The 27,865-nt window shown below is 44.9% G+C and overlaps 2 protein-coding genes across 7 annotated transcripts in view; both read right to left on the reverse strand.

The window, feature by feature from the left end:
* The window catches only part of pygl (phosphorylase, glycogen, liver), a 115,710-nt gene extending 106,293 nt beyond the window's left edge, over positions 1-9,417 (reverse strand). The window contains exons 1-4 of one of the 3 annotated variants that reach the window (XM_045709822.1): positions 9,175-9,417; positions 6,964-7,065; positions 5,958-6,036; positions 4,126-4,229 (exon numbers count right to left, since the gene is read on the reverse strand). In XM_045709822.1, coding sequence (XP_045565778.1) covers positions 4,126-4,229; positions 5,958-6,036; positions 6,964-7,065; positions 9,175-9,417 — 528 coding nt within the window. The remainder of the gene's footprint in view (positions 1-4,125; positions 4,230-5,957; positions 6,037-6,963; positions 7,066-9,174) is intronic. The other 2 variants (XM_045709846.1, XM_045709887.1) reach the window with 2 other exon arrangements.
* A 4,274-nt stretch (positions 9,418-13,691) lies between these two features.
* The window catches only part of trim9 (tripartite motif containing 9), a 139,352-nt gene continuing 125,178 nt past the window's right edge, over positions 13,692-27,865 (reverse strand). For 2 of the 4 annotated variants that reach the window (XM_045709925.1, XM_045709902.1), the window contains 5 exons: positions 25,372-25,510; positions 22,782-22,820; positions 20,511-20,814; positions 19,667-19,829; positions 13,692-18,487 (listed from right to left, as the gene is read on the reverse strand). In XM_045709925.1, the coding sequence (XP_045565881.1) occupies positions 18,410-18,487; positions 19,667-19,829; positions 20,511-20,814; positions 22,782-22,820; positions 25,372-25,510 (723 nt within the window). In that variant the 3' untranslated portion in view covers positions 13,692-18,409. The remainder of the gene's footprint in view (positions 18,488-19,666; positions 19,830-20,510; positions 20,815-22,781; positions 22,821-25,371; positions 25,511-27,865) is intronic. The other 2 variants (XM_045709969.1, XM_045709911.1) reach the window with 1 other exon arrangement.

A 27,865-nucleotide genomic window follows, 5' to 3' on the forward strand; every position in this document is an offset into this window, starting at 1 on the left:
TCCTGAGACCATTCATGTGTGGGGTTGCTTCTCAGCCAAGGGAGGGCTCACCCACAATTTTTCCTAAGAACACATCCATGAATAAAGAATGTTACCAACACATCCTCCGAGAGCAACTTCTCCCAACCATCCAGGAACAGTTTGGTGACAAACAATGCCTTTTCCAGCATGATGGAGCACCTTGCCGAAAGGCAAAAGTGATAACTAAGTGGCTCGGGGAACAAAACATTGATATTTTGGGTCCATGGCCAGGAAACATCCAGACCTTAATCCCATTGAGAACTTGTAGTCAATCCTCAAGAGGCGGGTGGACAAACAAAAACCCACAAATTCTGACAAACTCCAAGCATTGATTATGCAAGAATGGGCAGCCATTAGTCAGGATGTGGCCCAGAAGTTAATTGACAGCATGCCAGGGCGGATTGCAGAGGTCTTGAAAAAGAAGGGTCAACACTGCAAATATTGACTCTTTGCATCAACTTCATGTAACTGTCAATAAAAGCCTTTGACACTTATGAAATGCTTGTAATTATACTTCAGTATTCCATAGTAACATCTGACAAAAATATCTAAAGACCCAAGCAGCAAACTTTGTGGAAATTAATTTTTGTGTCATTCTCAAAACTTTTGGCCACGACTGTACACTTAGGTTGGAGTCATTAAAACTTGTTTTTCAAACACTCCACACATTTCTTGTTAACAAACTATAGTTTGGGCAAGTCGGTTAGGACATCTACTTTGTGCATGACACAAGTAATTTCTACAACAACTGTTTACAGACAGATTACTTCACTTATAATTCACTGTATCACAATTCGAGTGGGTCAGAAGTTTACATACACTAAGTTGATTGTGCCTTTAAACAGCTTGGAAAATTCCAGAAAATGATGGCATGGCTTTAGAAGCTTCTGATAGGCTAATTGACACCATTTGAGTCAATTGGAGGTGTACCTGTGGATGTATTTCAAGGCCACCATCATTCTCAGCGCCTCTTTGCTTGACATCATGGGAAAATCAAAAGAAATCAGCCAAGACCTCAGAAAAAAATGGTAGACCTCCACAAGTCTGGTTCATCCTTGGGAGCAATTTCCAAACGCCTGAAGGAACCACGCTCATCTGTACAAACAATAGTACCTAAGTATAAACACCATGGGACCATGCAGCCGTCATACCGCTCAGGAAGGAGACGCATTCTGTCTCTTTGGTGCGAAAAGTGCAAATCAATCCCAGAACAACAGCAAAGGACCTTGTGAAGATGCTGGAGGAAACAGGTACAAGAATATCTATATCCACAGTAAAACGAGTCCTATATCGACATAACCTGAAAAGCCACTCAGCAAGGAAGAAGCCACTGCTCCAAAACCATAAAAAAGCCAGACTATGGATTGCAACTGCACATGAGGACAAAGATCGTACTCTTTGGAGAAATGTCCTCTGGTCTGATGAAACAAAAATAGAACTGTTTGGGCATAATGACCATCATTATGTTTGGAGGAAAAAGGTGGAGACTTGCAAGCCGAAGAAAACCATCCCAACCGTGAAGCACAGGGGTGGCAGCATCATGTTGTGGGGGTGCTTTGCTGTAGGAGAGACTGGTGCACTTCACAAAATAGATGGCATCATGAGGAATTAAAATTATGTGGATATATTGAAGCAACATCTCAAGACATCAGTCAGGAAGTTAAAGCTTGGTCGCAAATGGGTCTTCCAAATGGACAATGACCCCAAGCATACTTCCAAAGTTGTGACAAAATGGCTTAAGGACAACAAAGTTAAGGTATTGGAGTGGCCATCACAAAGTCCTGACCTCAATCCTATAGAACATTTGTCGGCAGAACTGAAAAAGTGTGTGCGAGCAAAGAGGCCTACAAACCTGAATCAGTTACACCAGCTCTGTCAGGAGGAATGGGCCAAAATTCACCCAACTTATTGTGGGAAGCTTGTGGAAGGCTACCCGAAACGTTTGCCCAAGTTAAACATTTTAAATGCAATGCTACCAAATACTAATTGAGTGTATGTAAACTTCTGACCCACTGGGAATGTGATGAAATAAATAAAATCTGAAATAAATCATTCTCTCTACTATTATTCTGACATTTAACATTCTTAAAATAAAGTGGTGATCCTAACTGACCTAAAACAGGGTATTTTTACTCAGATTAAATGTCAGGAGTTGTGAAAAACAGAGTTTAAATGTATTTGGCTAAGGTATATGTAAACTTCCGACTTCAACCGTAGTAGTATAGTATGTATAATAGTATTATACTATAGTAGCATTATAGTATAGTCGTAGCAGCATTATACTATAGTAGTAGTATAGTATGTATAATAGTATTTTACTATAGTAGTATTATAGTATATATAGTAGTAGGTACAGAAGGCAGTTCATATTGAGAGTATGTTAAGCCTCTGCAGACTAAACTCTTTGAAGAGGCAAGTGTTACTGAGTGGATTATCCTGGCAGAATAAAATAATTAAATTAAGAAAGATTTAGACAGCCCTCTAGGGCAGGGTTTCTCAAACTTGGTCCTGCCCCCCCCCTGGGAGCACGTTTAGTTTTTTTTGCCTTACAGCTAATTCAAAGAACCAACTCATCATCAAGCTTTGCTTAATTGAATCCAGGCTGGATGGTGACAGAGAGGAAGTGGGCCACCACAATGTTGCAGACCTGGGTTTAAATACTATTTAAAATCTTTCAAAATACTTTTAGTGTTTGCTCTAGTTTGCCTGGAGTGCCAGATGGGTGGGTTTTGCACTTTGGCAACTATTCTATTGATTCCATTGCACCAGACAGGCTCAATCAAACACAGATAAAGTATTTTAAATGATTTAGAATAGTTTTTGAACCCAGTTATGCAGTGTTGGCCAATCATTAACAGGAATGGAAGTTGCTGCCAACTGCCTCCTTTTCTCTGTTGCCGTAGTGTAACAATGTCTGTGTCCCAAACGGCACCCTACTCCCTATATAGTGCACTACTTTTAACCACAGCCCCCCATGGTCCCTAGTCAAAAGTTGTGCACTACGTAGGGAATAGGGTGCCATATGGGACGCAGGCGGTGCCTGTTGCGCCAGCCGGTGGTTGGCTCAGAGGTTGAGAAAGCTATCGTGTTGTTGCCCTTTGTTAGACTCTGATAATGACCTACTATACACGGCTGAGTTTTTTTTTTGCCCTTTTGAATTTGGCCTGTGTGTTTGCAGTGCAATGTAGTTTTGAACGCTGAAACTAGATTGTACTGATTATTCATTGACTGAAGTGACGAGGCACGCAACCTGTACTGTACAATTAAATTATAGTGTACTGCAAAGAATGAAATCTTATCATACCCCCCCCCAAAAGAATGGTAACCACCCATTATTGAAAAGTTGAGAGATCGACATGTCTTAGGGTATGATTTTTGACATGACTTAGGGAATGATATTTGACATGACTTAGGGTATGATAGTTGACATGTCTTAGGGTATGATTTTTGACATGTCTTAAGGTATGATATTTGACATGTCTTAAGGTATGATATTTGACATGTCTTAAGGTATGATATTTGACATGTCTTAAGGTATGATATTTGTGCGTCTAACTATCTCACTCATCATTATTTCATGATTCATTCAGGATTATCCGTAATCATGGTAGCATCCACATTAATGTAGAAGTGTTTTGAAACATATTTTATTCTTATTGACAATAGAAGTGACACCATACATTATTTACCACTAATTTCTATTGGGCACATAATAATCTGAAACACAACCAAAACAAACAGCAAATGAGTCACCAGCTTGATGTCATCATTGCGTGGGACCAAATAACATAATTTTCACTACTTTAATACACATGTGAATGTACAAAAAAGTGCTGTAATTTATAAAATCGTTTCACCAGATATGGATGAAAATTACCTCAAATCAAAGCTGACAGTCTGCACTTTAACCTCATAGTCATTGTATAATTTCAAATCCAAAGTGCTTGAGTACAGAGCCAAAACAACAACAAATGGGTCACTCTCCCAATACTGTTGGAGCTCACTGTATAAATAATTTACAAGTACAAAAATGGATGTAGCAATCCCAGATTGACCCTTTTTAAAATGCAGTAGATTTATGCAGTGAAGTGTTATGGTTAATACCTGCCAACCTTCCTTGATCTTCTGATTGAAGATCCCATATTCACAACGGATGCCGTAACCGTACGCTGCCAGACCCAGGGTAGACATCGAGTCCAGGAAACAAGCTATACAGGATACAATCATGCAAATGTTCATTAGAAACTCTACGTTAATTGGATGGAGGATACAGATACAGTGAATGTCAAGACAAACTGTATGGATGAAGTATGGTGTAGTACGGGGATAAGTGCTTACGGTAGTCTTCCCATCATATGTCATATTCCTATGGAGGAGGTTAGCCTGGCTAAGCCAGACTGAATGCTACGTTCAGTGGTGAGCATAATGTTTAGGTGGGTTTAACCAGGCTAGGGGAAGGTTGCCACTGCTTTGTTTGGGGCTAAGATATTGTGATCGTGTATAAATGCATGAATGTAAGTTTCCATTTGAAAAACTACAACAAAAAATAAGACAAGTATAATGAGGTCTGTCTGTGATGGAGGACAGCCTCCTAGTGGTGTTGGAGGTGGTGGGGCAGACAGCCTCCTAGTGGTGGTGGTGGGGCGGACAGCCTCCTGGTGGTGGTGGTGGGGCGGACAGCATCCTAGTGGTGGTGGTGGGGCGGACAGCCTCCTGGTGGTGGTGGGGCGGACAGCCTCCTGGTGGTGGTGGTGGGGCGGACAGCCTCCTGGTGGTGGTGGGGCGGACAGCCTCCTGGTGGTGGTGGTGGGGCGGACAGCCTCCTGGTGGTGGTGGTGGTGGTGGTGGGGCGGACAGCCTCCTAGTGGTGGTGGGGGCGGACAGCCCCCTAGTGGTGGTGGTGGTGGGGCAGACAGCCACCTGGTGGTGGTGGTGGGGCGGACAGCCTCCTGGTGGTGGTGGGGCGGACAGCCTCCTAGTGGTGGTGGGGCGGGCAGCCTAGTGGTGGTGGGGCGGACAGCCTAGTGGTGGTGGGGCGGACAGCCTAGTGGTGGTGGGGCGGACAGCCTCCTAGTGGTGGTGGTGGGGCGGGACAGCCTCCTAGTGGTGGTGGTGGGGCGGGACAGCCTCCTAGTGGTGGTGGTGGGGCGGACAGCCTCCTAGTGGTGGTGGTGGGGCGGGACAGCCTCCTAGTGGTGGTGGTGGGGCAGGACAGCCTCCTAGTGGTGGTGGTGGGGCGGACAGCCTCCTAGTGGTGGTGGTGGGGCGGGACAGCCTCCTAGTGGTGGTGGTGGGGCGGATAGCCTCCTAGTGGTGGTGGTGGGGCGGACAGCCTCCTAGTGGTGGTGGTGGGGCGGACAGCCTCCTAGTGGGGGTGGTGGGGCGGACAGCATCCTAGTGGTGGTGGTGGTGGGGCGGGACAGCCTCCTAGTGGTGGTGGTGGTAGGGCGGGACAGCCTCCTAGTGGTGGTGGTGGGGCGGACAGCCTCCTAGTGGTGGTGGGGCGGGACAGCCTCCTAGTGGTGATGGTGGTGGTGGTGGGGCGGGACAGCCTCCTAGTGGTGGTGGTGGGGCGGACAGCCTCCTAGTGGTGGTGGTGGTGGGGCGGGACAGCCTCCTAGTGGTGGTGGGGCGGACAGCCTCCTGGTGGTGGTGTTGGGGCGGACTGCCTCCTAGTGGTGGTGGGGCGGGACAGCCTCCTAGTGGTGGTGGTGGAGGGGCGGGACAGCCTCCTAGTGGTGGTGGTGGTGGTGGTGGGGCGGACAGCCTCCTAGTGGCGGTGGTGGGCCGGACAGCCTCCTCGTGTTGATGTGGACAGCCAGCCTACAGCAGCCTCCTAAGTGTGGTGTAAACTTCCTGTTCTGGTGAGCCAACAGCAGCCTAACACACACTGACTGACAGACAGACAGAGAGACACATGGATCTTGGTACTGTACCTGCCAGTCTGCCCAAGCCTCCGTTACCCAGCCCTGCATCTTCCTCCATCTCCTCCAGATCCTCCATGTCCAAACCCAGCTACGCGACAGACAAAAACAACTCAATTCAGTTCGCTCAACTCCCAGTCCCATATTAAAGGCTAGTTTATACCCCACAAGCAGCTACTCTAAATAGCGTTGCGTACGCAGATATGTTCAGTCCTGCAATTCATAACTCTGTGCAGGATCGCCATTTTGCGTAGCGTGTACGCAGGGTGTAAACTAGGCTTTAGCGTCCAATAATGTGTTTGAGCTCCTGCATTACTCGACACTCAAAAGTTCATAAAGGTCATGACTAAGGTTGTGTGTTAATCACGCTGTCACAGTTCATGTGATAGTCTGTCTCTTATAAGAAAGTTTGTTTGTCTGCGGCACTAGTCGTTTCTGCCTGCAGACATGTTCCTGACGTCTCCCAGTTCCTCTTCACCTGGCTGGTAAGACTATAGACTGTTTTTAACGCTCAACAGTTTCCTGTGTGTACCAAGAATGGTCCACCACCAAAAGGACATCCAGCCAACTGGACACAACTGTGGGAAGTCAACATGGGCCAGCATCCCTGTGGAACGCTTTCGACACCTTGTCGAGTCCATTCCCCGACAAATTCTGAGGGCAAAAGAGGACGCAACTCAATATTAAGAAGGAGTTCCTAATGTTTTATACACTCACTGTCTACAAGGTTCCATCTCACCTGGTAGACCGTCTACAAGGTACCATCTCACCTGGTAGACCGTCTACAAGGTTCCATCTCACCTGGTAGACCGTCTACAAGGTTCCATCTCACCTGGTAGACCGTCTACAAGGTTCCATCTCACCTGGTAGACCGTCTACAAGGTTCCATCTCACCTGGTAGACCGTCTACAAGGTTCCATCTCACCTGGTAGATCGTCTACAAGGTTCCATCTCACCTGGTAGACCGTCTACAAGGTTCCATCTCACCTGGTAGACCGTCTACAAGGTTCCATCTCACCTGGTAGATGGCCTCGTCACAGGCGTTCTGCAGCCCCAGGTTAATCATGGTGTTCTGGAGGGTTCTGCCCATGTAGAACTCCAAGGAGAGGTAGTACACCCGCTGGACAGGAGAACAGGAACATTTAGGAGCGGTTCCATCCCCTGTTTCGCCACTCAGTTTCTGCACTGTATCCCTCTCATCTATTTCATATTCTAATCTGTACCGGTCAATAACATTTCAAAATACACACACACACGTATCAGTTTTGCTTCCGTCCCTCTCCTCGCCCCTACCTGGGCTCGAACCAGGGACCCTCTGCACACAGACAACAGTCACTCACGAAGCATCGTTACCCATCGCTCCACAAAAGCCGCGGTCCTTGCAGAGCAAGGGGAACAACTACTTCAAGGTCTCAGAGCGAGTGACGTCACCGATTGAAATGCTATTAGCGCGCACCACCGCTAACTAACTAGCCATTTCACATCGGTTACACTTACATACACATACACACACATACATACACACATATATGTATATATACATACACACACATATACATATATATACATATACATATATATTTAAAATGTTTAACACATACATATACATAAATAAATCAATCAATCAAAGACAACATTGGACCATATACATAAAGCATCTCAGAGAAGGAGTGCTGATTTAGGATCAGGTGTCCTCCTGTTCCAACCTGGTCTCAGAGCATTTCATATTCCATCTGAGACACTCCATTCAGTATCATAGAGTATGTTACATTTCGGATAGGATGTATTCATTTGTGGATGTCCATCACCGATTTCGTATGATATGTTACGAATTACAATTCGTATTATACACTGAACAAAAATCTAAAATGCAACATGTAAAGTGTTGGTCCCATGTTTCATAAACTGAAATAAATAAAAAAATCCCAGAAATGTTCCATACGCACAAAAAGCTTGTTTGCTCTAATTGTTCACAAATGTGTTTACATCCCTGTTAGTGAGGATTTCTCCTCCGCCAAGATAATCCATCCACCTGACAGGTGTGGCATATTTAAACAGCATGATCATCACCAAGGTGCACCTTGTGCTGGGGGCAATAAAAGCCCCCATTAAAATGTAAAGTTTTGTCACACAACCCAACGCCACAAATGTCTCAAGTTGAGGGAGCGTGCAATTGGCATGCTGACTCAAGGAATGTCCACCAGAGTTGTTGCCAGAGAATGTTAATTTCTCTACCATAAGCTACCCCCGTTTTTTTTTTGTTGAGAATTTGGCAGTACGTCCAATCGGCCTCACAACCGCAGACCACGTGTTTGTCTGAAGGGGGTTGTGGGGGGTGCTGAGGAGTATTTCTGTCTGTAATAAAGACCTTTTGTGGGGAAAAAACTAATTCTGATTGGCTGGGCCTGGCTCCCTAGTGGGTGGGCCTATGCTCTCCAAAGCCAAACTATGGCTGCACCCCTGCCCAGTCATGTGAAATCCATAAGGCGAGGTCAGTACAGGTGCATCAAAGCTGGGACCCGAGAGACTGAAAAACAGCTTCTATCTCAAGGCCATCAGACTGTTAAACAGCCATCACTAACATTGAGTGGCTGCTGCCAACATACTGACTCAAATCTCTTGCCACTTTGATACATTTAATAAAGGTATCACTAGTCACTGTAAATAACGGCACTTTAATAATGTCTACATATCCTACATTACTCATCTCATATGTATATACTGTATCCTATACCATCTACTGCATCTTGCCTATGCCTTTCGGCCATCGCTCATCCATATATTTATATGTACATATTCGTATTCATCCCTTTACATGTGTGTGTATAAGGTAGTTGTTGTGAAATTGTTAGATTACTTGTTAGATATTACTGCACTGTCGGAACTAGAAGCACAAGCATTTCACTACACTCACATTAACATCTGCTAACCATGTGTATGTGACCAATAACATCTGCTAACCATGTGTATGTGACCAATAACATCTGCTAACCATGTGTATATGACCAATAACATCTGCTAACCATGTGTATGTGACCAATAACATCTGCTAACCATGTGTATGTAACCCAAACATTTTGATTTGATGATGAAAATAAAATAAGAGAGGGGCGACTCTGACCAGCGGACCAAATGAGGACAAGACAAACAGGTAGCCAGGATAATTATCCACGTAAATTGGTGCATGATATTTGGAAAAGGAAATAAGTTTGAAACAAACAAACTTGACCTTGGGGTCGGTCTCATAGTAAAACTGTTCAGTTCTGATCCATCTTCCCACCAGATGATCTCGAACCGTGTGCGCCAGGGCGAAATAATAATCCCGCGGAGTCGCTATGTTCCTGTCCTTCACCAAAGTGAAGTGGAGGTGTCGGTTAAAACCTTTCTTCAACTCGGTAACATTCTCAACACCGACTATTCCTCTGATACTGATCTGTTTACGTTTCTCCTGGTCAGTTAGAGGCGTCGCCATGCTGCTGAACAAACCTGCTGTTGTCTGTCTTCAACTTTAACCGTAAAGTGGCAAAGTGGAGTATAGGTACAAGCATCTCTGCGGCATCGGTCTCCTCCTCTCCATCCTCTCTAATGTCCATTGGTGCATGCAGGCGGATGTGTGCCGCTACCCAGCCTCTCAAGCTCTTATCATGCCATAGCACAGCAGAGAGAAAATATTTGAAGAAGGCTAAATGTTTTTGGACACCTATAATTTATTGAATATTCATAAATACAGAAAACACCAAGAGATCAGTAATAGTAACACTTCTAATAATAAAGACAAATTATGATATTGTTATTATCGACTACAACACTGAGTGTACAAAACATTATGACCACCTTCCTAATATTGAGTTACCCCCCCCCCATGTTGACTCTAATGCTTCCCACAGTTATGTCAAATTGGCTGGATGTCCTTTGGATGATGAACCATTCTTGATACACTTGGGAAACTATTGAGTGTGAAAAACCCAAGCAGCGTTGCCGTTTTGTACACTCGGTGTACTGTATGTATAAGTAAGTAGGCTAGTATATGTAAATTAGAACAATGTTTAAGGACATTCCAACATTTATATAATCTGCCAAACAGACCATCACTTTGGATGTTAAAGCGACCATGTCTGACGCACGCTCTGCATGCGCAGCATAGGGTAGGATATAACTCTATACTGTATATTGAAATAAACTGCCAATGTCGCCCAGCGACTGTATACACATTTCTAGAATTATAAATTAGGACAATAAAAGAAAGGTGTGTTGAGGGACTAAGGGATAGACTTTTCTTCTCTTTTATTTTTGGATTGAGCACAAATACTTTTTTTTAAACTCACCATCTCTAGGATCGGCACCGTATGACTCAAATGATTATACATTTACATTTTTAGTCATTTACCAGACACTCTTATCCAGAGCGATTTACAGTAGTGAATGCATACATCCCATACATTTTTTTCTCCGTACTGGTCCCCGGTGGGAATCGAACCCACAACCCTGGTGTTGCAAACACCATGCTGTACCAACTGAGCCACACGGGACCCATCTTCGACACCTTCGTCTACAGCTGGTTTAGACATCAATTAAAATGAGTATGGATAAATAACACCAATGGTTCAACATCAACCTTCATTAAAAAAATATATCTAATTCAAGTTGATGCTTACCGACAGTTTCTACAAAGTGTATTTGCTTGAATCAAATATCAATATTTCAGTCTCAAAATTGTATAACAACAAGCTTACAGAAAAAGTGCTGAATGAAAATCTACTTTGTATGCTGGAAGAGTTATGAAACGTTGCCATATTTGTCTCTACTTGGCCTACATCCTGGGATAATTACCATATTTGTCTCTACTTGGCCTACATCCTGGGATAATTACCATATTTGTCTCTACTTGGCCTACATCCTGGGATAATTACCATATTTGTCTCTACTTGGCCTACATCCTGGGATAATTACCATATTTGTCTCTACTTGGCCTACATCCTGGGATAATTACCATATTTGTCTCTACTTGGCCTACATCCTGGGATAATTACCATATTTGTCTCTACTTGGCCTGGATCCTAGATGACCCCCGTCTCTCTCTCTGACCTGCTCTCTTTCTCTCTCCATAAGGCCTGTGATGGGCAGAGTGCACCTGCGGTAAAGACCAAAGTGAATTCTGTCTAGTAGCCTCCATAATGACTCAACAAAAGAGGCAGACAGAAAAACAACTAAGTGTTTAGAGAGTTGTCAGTGGTATTAATGAAGATTTAACTCAGTCAAGCAGCAAGAGCAGGCTGCCCATGTTACCCCTCTATAGGTCTGGAGTTGCATTGTGCTACCCCCTTTTTAGCCTAACCCTGCTCCAGTAGTCATGGTTACACTAGGCTTACTGCTCCAGTAGTCATGGTTACACTAGGCCTACTGCTCCAGTTGTCATGGTTACCCTAGGCCTACTGCTCCAGTAGCCATGGTTACACTAGGTCCTACTGCTCCAGTAGTCATGGTTACACTAGATCTACTGCTCCAGTAGCCATGGTTACACTAGGCCTACTGCTCCAGTAGTCATGGTTACACTAGGCCTACTGCTCCAGTAGTCATGGTTACACTAGGCCTACTGCTCCAGTAGTCATGGTTACACTAGGCCTACTGCTCCAATAGTCATGGTTACCCTAGGCCTACTGCTCCCGTAGTCATGGTTACACTAGGGCTACTGCTCCAGTAGTCATGGTTACACTAGGCCTACTGCTCCAGTAGTCATGGTTACACAAGGCCTACTGCTCCAGTAGTCATGGTTACACTAGGTCTACTGCTCCAGTAGTCATGGTTACACAAGGTCTACTGCTCCAGTAGTCATGGTTACACTAGGCCTACTGCTCCAGTAGTCATGGTTACACAAGGCCTACTGCTCCAGTAGTCATGGTTACTCTAGGCCTACTGCTCCAGTAGTCATGGTTACACTAGGTCTACTGCTCCAGTAGTCATGGTTACACTAGGTCTACTGCTCCAGTAGTCATGGTTACACTAGGCCTACTGCTCCAGTAGCCATGGTTACACTAGGTCCTACTGCTCCAGTAGTCATGGTTACACTAGACCTACTGCTCCAGTAGCCATGGTTACACTAGGCCTACTGCTCCAGTAGTCATGGTTACACTAGGTCTACTGCTCCAGTAGTCATGGTTACACTAGGCCTACTGCTCCAGTAGTCATGGTTACACTAGGCCTACTGCTCCAATAGTCATGGTTACCCTAGGCCTACTGCTCCAGTAGTCATGGTTACACTAGGTCTACTGCTCCAGTAGTCATGGTTACACTAGGCCTACTGCTCCAGTAGTCATGGTTACACTAGGCCTACTGCTCCAATAGTCATGGTTACCCTAGGCCTACTGCTCCAGTCATGGTTAAATGTTGGCCACTCAGTCATGCAACCAGGCAGCCAATATAGCCTTTACACTGCTGATGCAGCATTACATTATTCATCACCATAGGCCTACCAACACCCAAAACAACCAAAATAACCAACACCCAAAATAAAAAGCAGTTGGAAGATGGATGATGACTGTATCTAAATCACCCTGCAATACTGTAGGCTTTGTATGATTCCTAATGACATCAAATAAATGGATATGCTTACAAAGAGGATGCCTCAAGACGTCATTGCAGCATCCTCTTACCATGGCCCTGGAATTCTCTTGAAAATACTGTAGTTAGCCCCGCAGGGATTTTAAAGGGCTCATTTGAAAGTATCCTTTACCAATGTGACATCCCAGAGCGTACACTAAGTCAGAGCGAATGACAAGTGTCACTAATGTCACTGTATATGTCTCAAATGGTACCCTATTGCCTATATAGCGCACTGCTTTAGACCAGATCCCAATCAAAAGTAGTGCACTAAATAGGGAGCCATTTGGGATACAGAAGCTGTGTGCCGAGGTAAAGACTATAATAGGTTTATCAAGTGTTTCTAGGTATAAAAAGGTACAACTATGAAGCTCTAACAAGGGAAAGCTTGTTTAAATCCTGTCTCTGTTTTTTTGCAGCCCATCAACCACTAGCGTTAGCCTGAGTACCAGTTTGTTTCCTTTGTGCTCCTCGCCACTCCTCGCCAAGCCAAACTTGTTGACAAAAGAGTTGGAATGATAGCGTCAACAGACCGGTACCCAGGCTATACCAACGCATGACGTCTATATTCACTGTACAGTTTGAGAGCGGCAGCACACATCAGACTACTTTACAGCTTTTAATGACACGAAACAGCAACTCATGGGATATTCCCTTTCATCATTAAATTCATAATTAAAGTTACAAAATAAGGAACAACAATGTAACGTGGGAAAATCCCCAACGAAAAATACCCTCTGTTCCGAACGTAACTAATAAACATCAATAACTAATGACGTCAATAACTAATACATCTACATCCATCTCCTCAGCATAACGACATTTTCGTGAATGATAAGTACAAAAACTATTAGGACTCATAAGTGTCCTACATGGCACCCTAACTCCTTACCTAGTGCACTACTTTTCACCATAGACCCCCCCCCCCCTTTTAGTCAAAAAATAAATAAAAATAGTGTACTATATATAGGAAATAGGGTTCCATTTAGGAATCAGATTCAATCACCTACAGTAAGAGTATTAGTACGCTGTGTTGTAGTGACACCTTATTCACAATAACCTGTAATGTAGGAGGGGAAACATCCAAACATTTTCATTGTTGTTGGTCACCAACATCATCATCATCATCACCACAACGACCCCCCCCCATACTACTGGTCCTACTGATAGCAATAGCAGAATAAAACTGTATAATAACAATAATAGTAGATCAGGTGTAATTATAGCACCTCTTGCCAGACTGCCAGTGGATAGTTCCCCAAAGGGTACCCTATTCTCTACCAAAGCCCACTACTTTTCACCAGAACCCTAAAGGCCCTATGTAGGCAATAGGGTACCATTTTAGGACGTAGCCATAGACATACTGTACATATATATTCAGCGCTTAGAAACATCATTGACAGCTGCTGCACTGTGGAGAAACAGACGGTGAGACATCCTAAATGACACCCTATTCCTTAAATACTCTAGTTCATTATATAAGAAATAAGGTGCTATTTGGGACACACAATAGGATCAATAAATAACCCATTTGGGACGCCCAACAGGATCAATAAATAACCCATTTGGGATGCCCAATAGGATCAATAAATAACCCATTTGGGACGCCCAACAGGATCAATAATTAACCCATTTGGGACGCCCAATAGGATCAATAAATAACCCATTTGGGACGCCCAACAGGATCAATAAATAACCCATTTGGGACGCCCAACAGGATCAATAAATAAAGACCTGTTTACTTCCAGTAGGAGAATAGAATAAGTTGACTGTCTCGTTAGTTGGTTACAAACTATGGATGAAGTTCAGGTTCACACAAGCAAAGCCACTGGTAGCGTCTCATTTACAGAATACAATAGCAATGCAGTCCATGTCTGAGTCATAAATGGCAACCTATTCCCTATGTAGTGCACTACTTTTCACCAGAGCCCTATGGGTCACTTTGAGAACAGCACACATCTATGGGCCCTGGTCCAAAAGAAGTGGCCTTTTTGGGATGCAACCCATTGCTTTCTGTCAGGAATCAGTGCATCGGTCACCGTCAGCCTTCTACAAGTAGATCTGTATACTGGTCTCTTCAGTCCTCTTCTGCTGCCCCTGGCTGTCATAAAGGGTAATTCACCAATGTGTGTTTCTTTAGTCTCTTGTATGTGCCGTGTGTATGTTTGGTGGGACAGAAATGCTTCAAGGATTCTAATGATGGTGTGGAGAAGTGGTACCATGTTTACTGATGCGGGAGGTGTGTGTGTGTGTGTGTGTGTGTGTGTGTGTGTGTGTGTGTGTGTGTGTGTGTGTAGCAGTAGTATAGCAGTAGAACATCACCATGGCAACATTTAGAGACCACAGAGTTATTACTATGACTCGCAGATACAACACAGGGTTGTTATGGTGGATACAACACAGGGTTGTTATGGTGAATACAACACAGGGTTGTTATGGTGGATACAACACAGGGTTGTTATGGTGGATACAACGCAGGGTTGTTATGGTGAATACAACACAGGGTTGTTATGGTGAATACAACACAGGGTTGTTATGGTGGATACAACGCAGGGTTGTTATGGTGGATACAACACAGGGTTGTTATGGTGGATACAACGCAGGGTTGTTATGGTGAATACAACACAGGGTTGTTATGGTGGATACAACACAGGGTTGTTATGGTGGATACAACACAGGGTTGTTATGGTGAATACAACACAGGGTTGTTATGGTGGATACATGGCAGGGTTGTTATGGTGGATACAACACAGGGTTGTTATGGTGGATACATGGCAGGGTTGTTATGGTGAATACAACACAGGGTTGTTATGGTGGATACATGGCAGGGTTGTTATGGTGGATACAACACAGGGTTGTTATGGTGAATACAACACAGGGTTGTTATGGTGGATACAACACAGGGTTGTTATGGTGGATACAACACAGGGTTGTTATGGTGGATACAACACAGGGTTGTTATGGTGGATACAACACAGGGTTGTTATGGTGGATACAACACAGGGTTGTTATGGTGAATACAACACAGGGTTGTTATGGTGGATACAACACAGGGTTGTTATGGTGAATACAACACAGGGTTGTTATGGTGGATACAACACAGGGTTGTTATGGTGGATACAACGCAGGGTTGTTATGGTGGATACAACACAGGGTTGTTATGGTGAATACAACACAGGGTTGTTATGGTGGATACAACACAGGGTTGTTATGGTGGATACAACACAGGGTTGTTATGGTGAATACAACACAGGGTTGTTATGGTGGATACAACACAGGGTTGTTATGGTGGATACAACACAGGGTTGTTATGGTGGATACAACACAGGGTTGTTATGGTGGATACATGGCAGGGTTGTTATGGTGGATACAACACAGGGTTGTTATGGTGGATACAACACAGGGTTGTTATGGTGGATACAACACAGGGTTGTTATGGTGGATACAACACAGGGTTGTTATGGTGAATACAACACAGGGTTGTTATGGTGGATACAACACAGGGTTGTTATGGTGGATACAACACAGGGTTGTTATGGTGGATACAACACAGGGTTGTTATGGTGGATACAACACAGGGTTGTTATGGTGGATACAACACAGGGTTGTTATGGTGGATACAACACAGGGTTGTTATGGTGGATACAACACAGGGTTGTTATGGTGGATACAACACAGGGTTGTTATGGTGAATACAACACAGGGTTGTTATGGAGGATACAACACAGGGTTGTTATGGTGGATACATGGCAGGGTTTTTATGGTGGATACAACACAGGGTTGTTATGGTGAATACAACACAGGGTTGTTATGGTGGATACAACACAGGGTTGTTATGGTGAATACAACACAGGGTTGTTATGGTGAATACATGGCAGGGTTGTTATGGTGGATACAACACAGGGTTGTTATGGTGGATACAACACAGGGTTGTTATGGTGAATACATGGCAGGGTTGTTATGGTGGATACATGGATGGGTTGGGGTTAATTCCATTTCAAATCCAGTCAATTCAGAAAGTATTCAGAAATTTCAATTCCAACTCTCTTCAATGAGGAAAATTTGGAATTGAATTTGGGTTTATTTTCTGAATTAACTGGAATTTATATGAAATTAACCCAAACCCTAATCGTCTCTGTCAGTCTATGATAACATTGTTGTCCTCTACAGAGTTCTAGAACCAGAACTAACAGGGCAGGTTTCTAGAGTCTGGTGATGAGTAGTAGTCTTCTTTGATTGGTTAGATGGATGAAGCTGGTTCACTTTCACCCAATCATAATCATTTACATGTTAAGACAGGACAGTAAGCTCAGAGTTCCATTTCCAGATGAGAGTTCCAGGTGTCCATGGTTACGGAGCAGGATGTTTGTACATGTGTGGCTGAGTATCCATGGTTACAGAGCAGTCTGTATGTACATGTATGGCTGAGTATCCATGGTTACAGAGCAGTATATACATGTATGGTTGAGTATCCATGGTTACGGAACATGGTTACGGAGCAGCCTGTATGTACATGATGTATGGCTGAGTATCCATGGTTACGGAGCAGTATATACATATAGGGTTGAGTATCCATGGTTACGAAGCAGTATGTATGTACATGTATGGCTGAGTATCCATGGTTATGGAGCATGGTTACGGAGCAGTATATACATGTATGGCAGAGTATCCATGGTTACAGAGCAATATGTATATACATGTATGGCTGAGTGTCCATGGTTACGGAGCAGTATATACATGTATGGCTGAGTATCCATGGTTACGGAGCAGTATCTATATACATGTATGGCTGAGTGTCCATGGTTACGGAGCAGTATATACATGTATGGCTGAGTATCCATGGTTACGGAGCAGCCTGTATGTACATGTATGGCTGAGTATCCATGGTTACAGAGCAGTATATACATGTATGGCTGAGTATCCATGGTTACGGAGCAGCCTGCATGTACATGTATGGCTGAGTATCCATGGTTACAGAGCAGTATATACATGTATGGCTGAGTATCCATGGTTACGGAGCAGCCTGCATGTACATGTATGGCTGAGTATGCATGGTTACGGAGCAGCCTGTATGTACATGTATGGCTGAGTATCCATGGTTACGGAGCAGCCTGTATGTACATGTATGGCTGAGTATCCATGGTTACAGAGCAGTATATACATGCATGGCTGAGTATCCATGGTTACGGAGCAGCCTGCATGTACATGTATGGCTGAGTATGCATGGTTACGGAGCAGCCTGTATGTACATGTATGGCTGAGTATCCATGGTTACAGAGCAGTATATATACATGTATGGCTAAGTATCCATGGCTCAGTATTGAGAGTCTTGTACTGTACAGTCAAGGCTATGGGTCTGGACCGTCTGGTGATCTGTAGAGTTCAGGGGTCAGGAGCATTGTCAGTCGATGTCACTCCAACCCAACACTAGTCCCGCGATCGACAGGCGAAGATTGCGCTATCTGATGTACGACGATGCGGCTGGTTGGTCTATAGAGGAAAGGGATAGCGGACGCGGTGTTGTGAGTTAAATTGACCCTCTAGGGTACATCTGAAATCCCACCCTATTCCTATGTAATGCAATACTTTTGGCACAAGTCTGGCCAAAAATAGTGCCAAATATAGGGAATAGGGTGCAATTTGGGACGTAACCCTAGAGAGCCCAGAAATTGAGCAGCCTGGTGCCTTTCTGAGTACCAAATGGCTCCCTATTCCCTATGGGGCCGTGGTTAAAAGTAGTGCACTATATATAGGGAATAGGGTTCTATAGGGCCCTGGTCTAAGTAGTGCACTATATAGAGAATAGGGTGCCATTTGGGACACAACCCTTGTCTTGTCTTGTTTCACTGCTGTGCTGAGTCAACTCCTTAACACACTGAGCCAGACAGGTCTGCTTCCCCTGGAGTGTAGAAGTCAGGAATGGGCAGGCCAGTGTGCAGGGTCACCTACAGAACACAGGACAAACATTGTCATCATCACCATCATCATCATCATCACCATCATCCTCATCCTCATCACCACCATCATCATCATCATCCTCCTCCTCATCATATCCTTGCAGCAAAAAAAAAGTATATATTCACCAAGTAGATAGAACTAGCTGTAGAAAGATGTAATTTGAAGTATTGACCAACAGGTGGAACTGTTGAGCTAAATGACAACTAGACAGCTGTCACATTACTGCTGCTGGTGTCAGCAAACACATCATTACTGTCACCAATACAAATGAATATAGATGAGGAAGCTGTCTGTCTACAGGCAGGGATAATTTCATACATATTCATAGACTATATTGTGTAGCTTCTTCAGACGTTTCTCTGTTGCGGAGATGGGGGCTACCTGGTTGGTGTAACGGTGTCTCTACGTTGGGGGCTACCTGGTTGGTGTAACGGTGTCTCTACGTTGGGGGCTACCTGGTTGGTGTAACGGTGTCTCTACGTTGGGGGCTACCTGGTTGGTGTAACGGTGTCTCTACGTTGGGGGCTACCTGGTTGGTGTAACGGTGTCTCTACGTTGGGGGCTACCTGGTTGGTGTAACGGTGTCTCTACGTTGTGGGATACCTGGTTGGTGTAACGGTGTCTCTACGTTGGGGGCTACCTGGTTGGTGTAACGGTGTCTCTACGTTGGTGGCTACCTGGTTGGGGGCTACCTGGTTGGTGTAACGGTGTCTCTACGTTGGGGGCTACCTGGTTGGGGGCTACCTGGTTGGTGTAACGGTGTCTCTACGTTGGGGGCTACCTGGTTGGTGTAACGGTGTTTCTACGTTGGGGGCTACCTGGTTGGTGTAACGGTGTCTCTACGTTGGGGGCTACCTGGTTGGTGTAACGGTGTCTCTACGTTGTGGGATACCTGGTTGGTGTAACGGTGTCTCTACGTTGGGGGCTACCTGGTTGGGGGCTACCTGGTTGGTGTAACGGTGTCTCTACGTTGGGGGCTACCTGGTTGGTGTAACGGTGTCTCTACGTTGGGGGCTACCTGGTTGGTAAAATGTTGTTTATACATTGTGGCTATAGTTGTTCAGGGGCTGGTGCTACTCTGGTTGGTAAAACATTGTTTCTATGTTGGGGCTATAACATTGTTTCCATATTGGGACTGTAACGTTTCTACGTTGTTTCCAGGTTACCTGTACGTTGCGGTTGAGGCTGACAGCAGGGTAGTAGAGCCCCTCGATGCCTTCGAAGGCCACAGGACCCTGCTGTTCGTCGTTGATGAGGAAGATGAGAATCCCTCTGGTGAAGTCTAACAACACTCCTACTGTAGCCTCTTCACTGACGCCCCCGTCCGTCCTGAGGAGACACAGAAACACAGGGGTAAGGTCAAACACACACACACTATTCACTGAGACACAGAAACACAGGGGTAGGGTCAAACACACACACACTATTCACTGACACACAGAAACACAGGGGTAAGGTCAAACACACACACACTATTCACTGAGACACAGAAACACAGGGGTAAGGTCAAACACACACACACTATTCACTGAGACACAGAAACACAGGGGTAAGGTCAAACACACACACTATTCACTGAGCAATACACACGTGTGTGTACCAGGTGACGTACCTGTTAGTGTGTGAGTTGTTGCGTGTGTACCAGGTGATGTACCTGTTAGTGTGTACCTGTTGTTGTGTGTGTACCAGGTGACGTGAGAGGACGTACCTGTTAGTGTGTGAGTTGTTGTGTGTGTGTACCAGGTGACGTGAGAGGACGTACCTGTTAGTGTGTGAGTTGTTGTGTGTGTGTACCAGGTGACGTGAGAGGACGTACCTGTTGGTGTGTGAGTTGTTGTGTGTGTGTGTACCAGGTGATGTGAGAGGACGTACCTGTTAGTGTGTGAGTTGTTGTGTGTGTGTACCAGGTGACGTGAGAGGACGTACCTGTTAGTGTGTGTGTACCAGGTGATGTACCTGTTAGTGTGTACCTGTTGTTGTGTGTGTACCAGGTGACGTGAGAGGACGTACCTGTTGGTGTGTGAGTTGTTGTGCATGAACCAGGAGCGGTTGTTGTCCACATACATGGCCCAGGCCTTGTCGTCCTTTCCCAGCATCACATCTTTCAGCACGTCAACACGGGCAACCCCAAACGCAGGGTCCGGGTGGTTGTCATAGCGATCCACCGTGATCTCCCAGTAGTGCACACCGCGGGAGAAGCCGGAGTTACCCATGACCACCCTGTCGTCGTAGCTGTTGCACGTCACCGTCAGGTTGTCGTTGGAGAGGATGATGTCAGGGTGGGCCGACGTGGGGTCAAAGGTGAACCAGGCAACTGTAGAATGTACGCACACACACACACGCACGCACGCACGCACACACACACACACACACACACACACACACACACACACACACACACACACACACACACACACACACAAGTTCTTCCATCATAAGGTATCGTCAGTGTGATTAAAGTGAAAACATGTAACAGAGGACAAGAGGCTGGCTAGGTGACGGTCTAGTCTGAGGTGAGTGACTCTATGTTACTGGTGACTATGATATAGCCAGACGGGTATACTACAAGTAAGTAGGATCAATAAGTTAGCCAGCTAACTTTGATAAACATCCAGATATAACTGTTTATTTTCTGGTTCATTAAGGCTGATCACATACAGTAGATATAATGTTTGTTGAAGTCAATTATGACCGTTTCCAAGGTTATCTTTCTAAAAAAACTAAAACGTTTCAGAATATTCAGACAAGTTAGCTGGCTAACTCCTTGATTCTGTTTTGTAGTTATAGTCCTTTGGTCCCAAATCTGGCACGACAACAGTTGGCCAAACAGCAAAATGAGATCTGGGACCAGGCAACAGTAGTATGATGTATCATCAATGACCAACATGAAGACAAACATTTAACACTTGAGTGTTAGCAGAATGTATGACTCTATCCTGACAGATAGTCCAAACTCAGTCCTGGGCCCCCTCTGGGTACACGTTTTGATTTTTGCCCCAGCGCTACACAGCTGATTCAAATAATCAAAGCTTGATGATGAGTTGGTTCTGGAGATCTACCCTCCACTAGGTGTTCACTCCAACCCTGTTCCTGGAGATCTACCCTCCACTAGGTGTTCACTCCAACCCTGTTCCTGGAGATCTACCCTCCACTAGGTGTTCACTCCAACCCTGTTCCTGGAGATCTACCCTCCACTAGGTGTTCACTCCAACCCTGTTCCTGGAGATCTACCCTCCACTAGGTGTTCACTCCAACCCTGTTCCTGGAGATCTACCCTCCACTAGGTGTTCACTCCAACCCTGTTCCTGGAGATCTACCCTCCACTAGGTGTTCACTCCAACCCTGTTCCTGGAGATCTACCCTCCACTAGGTGTTCACTCCAACCCTGTTCCTGTAGATCTACCCTCCACTAGGTGTTCACTCCAACCCTGTTCCTGGAGATCTACCCTCCACTAGGTGTTCACTCCAACCCTGTTCCTGGAGATCTACCCTCCACTAGGTTTTCACTCCAAACCCAGTTGTAATTAAGCTGATTCAGCTTATCAGACAGTTTATTATTAGAAGCAGGTGCACTACATTATAAGGGATGAAGTGTAAACCTACAGGAGTCTAGCTCCAGGAACAGGGATGAAGTGAAAACCTACAGGAGTTTAGCTCCAGGAACAGGGATGAAGTGAAAACCTACAGGAGTCTAGCTCCAGGAACAGGGATGAAGTGAAAACCTACAGGAGTCTAGCTCCAGGAACAGGGTTGAAGAGACCTGCTGTAAACCTACAGGAGTCTAGCTCCAGGAACAGAGATGAAGAGACCTGCTGTAAACCTACAGGAGTCTAGCTCCAGGAACAGGGTTGAAGAGACCTGCTGTAGATAGTATACAGAGCTGGGTTCAAATCCCATATCTCTGACACATACTTTCAAATACACTGTTATGACACATACATTACAAATACAATACTACATTAGACACTCAAGGAGATGGCAGATGGTATCTCTGTGGGCACTCCATGTAATGGGGTTTGATACAGTTACCATGGTAATTGGAACATAATGTGAGTGTTCCCATAGGAATATAATTTGAGTAAAAATTATGTTGATTGGAGGTTCACAGTGAAACCTGAATAACTGAAGCCCCAATTGGAGAGCAAACTGCCCACCCCTTGGTTATCAAGTCAATGATTGGTTGCTGTGATATTTGCAATGATCAGGTTAAGAGTGGGGCTGAGTGGAGTGCAGGAGACATTCCGCAATGAGAGGGTTAAAGGGTGTGTGACCCATCCGTACCTGTGGCTAGCGTTTGCATATCACATGGGGATTGTCCAGCTGCAATGTGAAATGCATAGAGAGAGGGAGAAGAAGGGGGTGGGAGAGAGCGAAAGAGAAATAGAGAGAGAAAGAGTGGGAGAGAAAGAGGTGTGGGAGAGAGAGAGAGAGAGAGAGAGAGAGAGAGAGGTGAGAAGTGGCAGGGTGTGTAGGAGGTGTGGGTGGAGGGTGGAGGAGAGAGAGAGCAGTGGAAGAGCAGTGTGTATGAGTTGAACGTAGAGGGTGGAAGAGAGGGTAAAAGCCATGTTGAGTTGAACAGGGAAGCTGGTTCCTTTCAGTGGCCATTTTAATATCACAAAAGAAGATCCAAGCATATTCCACCCATTGTAGGGATTATTTTCCAAACCAACGACAAGAGCTACATAGATTATAGCAGCCTTTCCCCCAGATTATTTTCCAAACCAATGACAAGAGCTACTGTCACGTCCTGACCAGTAAAAGGGGTTATTTGTTACTGTAGTGTGGTCAGGGCGTGGCAAGGGGTGTTTGTTTTGTGTGTTTTGGTTTTTTGGGTTATGTTCTATGTTAATCTATTTCTATGTTGATTCTAGGTTGTTTGGGATTGGTCTCTAATTGGAGGCAGCTGTATCTCGTTGCCTCTGATTAGAGACTATATTTAAGTAGGGTTTTTCCGCATTGTGTTTGTAGGAGGTTATTTTCTGTTTAGTGTTTCGTGTACCTGACAGTACTGTTTGGCTGTCGTTCGTTTTTTGTTTAGTGTTCTAAAATAAAGTTAATTATGAGCACACAACCCGCTGCGCCTTGGTCTACTCTCTTCGACGGCTGTTACAGCTACAGATTATAGCAGTCTTTCCCCCAGATTATTTTTCAGATGGGGAGCAAAGGCAAAATGAATCCTGGTCGTCTGGTGAAACCTGAAACCTAGAATCTGTCCGGACCGGTCTGTTTTTTTGGATCAATTATGATCTTTTCCAAACCAATAACAAGATTTACGTCAGCGAACCTTATAAAGAGGCAAGCCAGTAAAAAAAATATTTTACAAAAGAGAGAGGGAGCTGTGTGGAGCCCTACAAGGCCAATGTTCTTTTCACAGGCCATATTATCAGGGAGAAGATTACATATTCTATCTCCCGGATGTTAGCAAGCACAGCTATATTCCTGAGTATTACGAGGAGGGTAGCGGGAGCCGTCTGTTACGCCTGTGTGAACTTCAACCCCTGTTACGCCTGTGTGAACTTCAACCCCTGTTACGCCTGTGTGAACTTCAACCCCTGTTACGCCTGTGTGAACTTCAACCCCTGTTACGCCTGTGTGAACTTCAACCCCTGTTACGCCTGTGTGAACTTCACAGGTCTACTGATGGGTGAGGAGTCTGTCTGTCTGTCTGTCTGTCTGTCTGTCTGTCTGTCTGTCTGTCTGTCTGTCTGTCTGTCTGTCTGTCTGTCTGTCTGTCTGTCTGTCTGTCTGTCTGTCTGTCTGTGTAGAGCTGAGCAGCATACACAATGGGAAAGCAGGTGGCAGGTGTAAAGGTGGGTTGGATTAGATAGTACTTTATATGTGCTTATTATACACCTGTCTATATATAAAGTACTATCTATCTTATAGCCTGGTGGGTCCAGAATGTCTGTGCTTTTAGCCAACTCTTCTCTGCGTTGGTTCATTGCCATACTAATATGTATGTCTATGGCAGGACAATGATGGATAGAGGAGTTGGATAGAGTACAGACCGTATGGGACCAGGTTAGTCTATAGAGGAGTTGGATACAGTACAGACAGTATGGGACCAGGTTAGTCTATAGAGGAGTTGGATAGAGTACAGACAGTATGGGACCAGGTTAGTCTATAGAGGAGTTGGATAGAGTACAGACAGTATGGGACCAGGTTAGTCTATAGAGGAGTTGGATACAGTACAGACAGTATGGGACCAGGTTAGTCTATAGAGGAGTTGGATACAGTACAGACAGTATGGGACCAGGTTAGTCTATAGAGGAGTTGGATAGAGTACAGACCGTATGGGACCAGGTTAGTCTATAGAGGAGTTGGATACAGTACAGACAGTATGGGACCAGGTTAGTCTATAGAGGAGTTGGATACAGTACAGACAGTATGGGACCAGGTTAGTCTATAGAGGAGTTGGATAGAGTACAGACAGTATGGGACCAGGTTAGTCTATAGAGGAGTTGGATAGAGTACAGACCGTATGGGACCAGGTTAGTCTATAGAGGAGTTGGATACAGTACAGACAGTATGGGACCAGGTTAGTCTATAGAGGAGTTGGATACAGTACAGACAGTATGGGACCAGGTTAGTCTATAGAGGAGTTGGATACAGTACACACAGTATGGGACCATGTTAGTCTATAGAGGAGTTGGATATAGTACAGACAGTATGGGACCAGGTTAGTCTATAGAGGAGTTGGATACAGTACAGACAGTATGGGACCATGTTAGTCCATTTTTGCATCCCAAATAGCACCCTATTCCCTATATAGTGCACTACTTCTGTCCCGCTATGGGCCCTGGTCAAAAGTAGTGCACTACATAAGCTCTATAGATTCCCTGTCAACAGAGTATTCGGTGGTTGGATTTACTCTCGGAGGTCTGCATGGCCAGTGTCTTGCTGTACTGTCCTACTCCACTGGCGTTGAAGGCTTTGACCCTGGACATGTAGGTGCTGTTGTAGTGGAGTCCATCCACCGTGCAGATCGTCTCCGTCCCCACGTACACTTCCTGTAAGAAACATGACAACTTCCTGTTAGACCATCGACAACTTCCTATCAATTCCTGTTAGAAGGTCACCACACTGGGATGATGGTGGCGAGTCTCGTTCGGCCGTCATGATCTCGCAAGCTTACACTCTGTTTCGAAACAGGATGACCGTACAAAGCTTGACGGTGGTGGTCACAACAAAAATAGTAAAACCAATATAAACAGGATTTTCCTCTTGGTGTAATGGGTTAAAATGTGGGCTTGTTCAACAACAAACAGACAGATTAAGAGTAAAGTTGTTTACTAGCTATACCACCCAAGGCTAACAGAGGGAGGGGTGTTTTACGTTCTACCTATCTATCTAAAATTAGAGAATGGCCGATTTAGACTCAGTGCTGATGACAGAAAGAGAGAGAGAGAGAGGGAGAGAGAGAGAGGGAAAGAGAGAAAGAGGGGGAGAACTCAGCGAGAGAAAGATAGAGAAAGAGGGAGTTTGTACTCTTGACCGTGACTGCGTGGGTATAGCAGCATCAGTAGCATCACTAGTAGCAGCCTACACTAGACTGTGTAGTATAAATAGTAGTAGTAGCAGCCTACACTGGACTGTGTAGTATAAATAGCAGTAGTAGTAGCCTACACTAGACTGTGTAGTATAAATAGCAGTAGTAGGAGCCTACACTAGACTGTGTAGTATAAATAGCAGTAGTAGCAGCCTACACTGGACTGTGTAGTATAAATAGCAGTAGTAGTAGCCTACACTGGACTGTGTAGTATAAATAGCAGTAGTAGTAGCCTACACTAGACTGTGTAGTATAAATAGCAGTAGTAGGAGCCTACACTAGACTGTGTAGAATAAATAGCAGTAGTAGTAGCCTACACTAGACTGTGTAGTATAAATAGCAGTAGTAGTAGCCTACACTGGACTGTGTAGTATAAATAGCAGTAGTAGTAGCCTACACTAGACTGTGTAGTATAAATAGCAGTAGTAGTAGCCTACACTGGACTGTGTAGTATAAATAGCAGTAGTAGGAGCCTACACTAGACTGTGTAGTATAAATAGCAGTAGGATCCAGTCACTGTTTACGTCCCAAACGGCACCCTTTCCCCTATACAGTGCACTACTACCCTATGGGGCCCTGGTCAACAGTAGTGCACTATAAAGGAAATAGGGGGCCATTTAGGACACGACCTCAGACTCTGAGCAGAGTGAGCCACTGCAATGCCTGGTGATCAAGCGTGAGTCAGAGAACAGAGGGAAAGCTAACCTTTCTCGCTCTCTCTCTCTCTGGGTGTCTGTTTTTGTGTTTGAGTTGTCGTGCACGTTACTGTGCGTTTGTCCTGTTGTATGAATCATGTAGTTACTGTGTTGCTAGTTGTGTAGTATCGCAGAACCCAGAACCAAATCTGGTGTGTAAAGGACGTCAAGCTGCTTGTTTAGCGACTGCCGCTTCCCCTTGATTCAGCTCATACCAAGGCTTGAACTCAGGACCTCTGCCTCACAAACACACACGACTGCCCTCCTGAAGCAGTCCAACCATTCGTCCAATAAAAAAAAAAAAAAGTCCTTCTTCAATTACGTAAGGGGCGAAACTTCAGGCTAAGGAGTGAGTTTCACAGATCCCCCATCTGCTACACTGGCTTGCTGTCAGGAGAGACTACTGTTGTACTGTATATTACATTGTGTGGATGTGTTTGTGTCGGTATATTGTAGATTAACCTGGCCATATCCGTCCATGGATGTTATGGTTCAGTCTCTCTTTTGGTTGGTCGGTTTGTGCGGCCCAGATCGAAGGCTTACAGTAAACTGGAACCCGGGTTCAATTGACTTTGGTTACACACAGTCAAGGATGAGTGTTACCTCAGCGAAATCAGCTCCTGCTTCCAACATCCTTTCTCTAGTCACAAATAGCACCCTTTCCCCTATGTAGTACACTACTTAGTCACAAATAGCACCCTTTCCCCTATGTAGTACACTACTTAGTCACAAATAGCACCCTTTCCCCTATGTAGTACACTACTTAGTCACAAATAGCACCCTTTCCCCTTTGTAGTACACTACTTAGTCACAAATAGTACCCTATATAGTACACTACTTAGTCACAAATAGCACCCTATTCCCTATGTAGTGCACTACTTAGTCACAAATAGCACCCTGTCCCCTATATAGTGCACTATTTAGTCACAAATAGCACCCTATCCCCTATGTAGTGCACTACTTAGTCACAAATAGCACCCTATTTCCTATGTAGTACACTACTTAGTCACAAATAGCACCCTATTCCCTATGTAGTACACTACTGTGACCAGAAATAGGTTGCCATTTGGTCCACTATAGGAGCAGGTGTCCCTCTAAAGACTTAGTCTACCCATTAACCT

This window comes from Salmo salar, chromosome ssa01, assembly GCF_905237065.1.
Source record: "Salmo salar chromosome ssa01, Ssal_v3.1, whole genome shotgun sequence".
NCBI classification, from domain to species: Eukaryota; Metazoa; Chordata; class Actinopteri; order Salmoniformes; family Salmonidae; genus Salmo; species Salmo salar.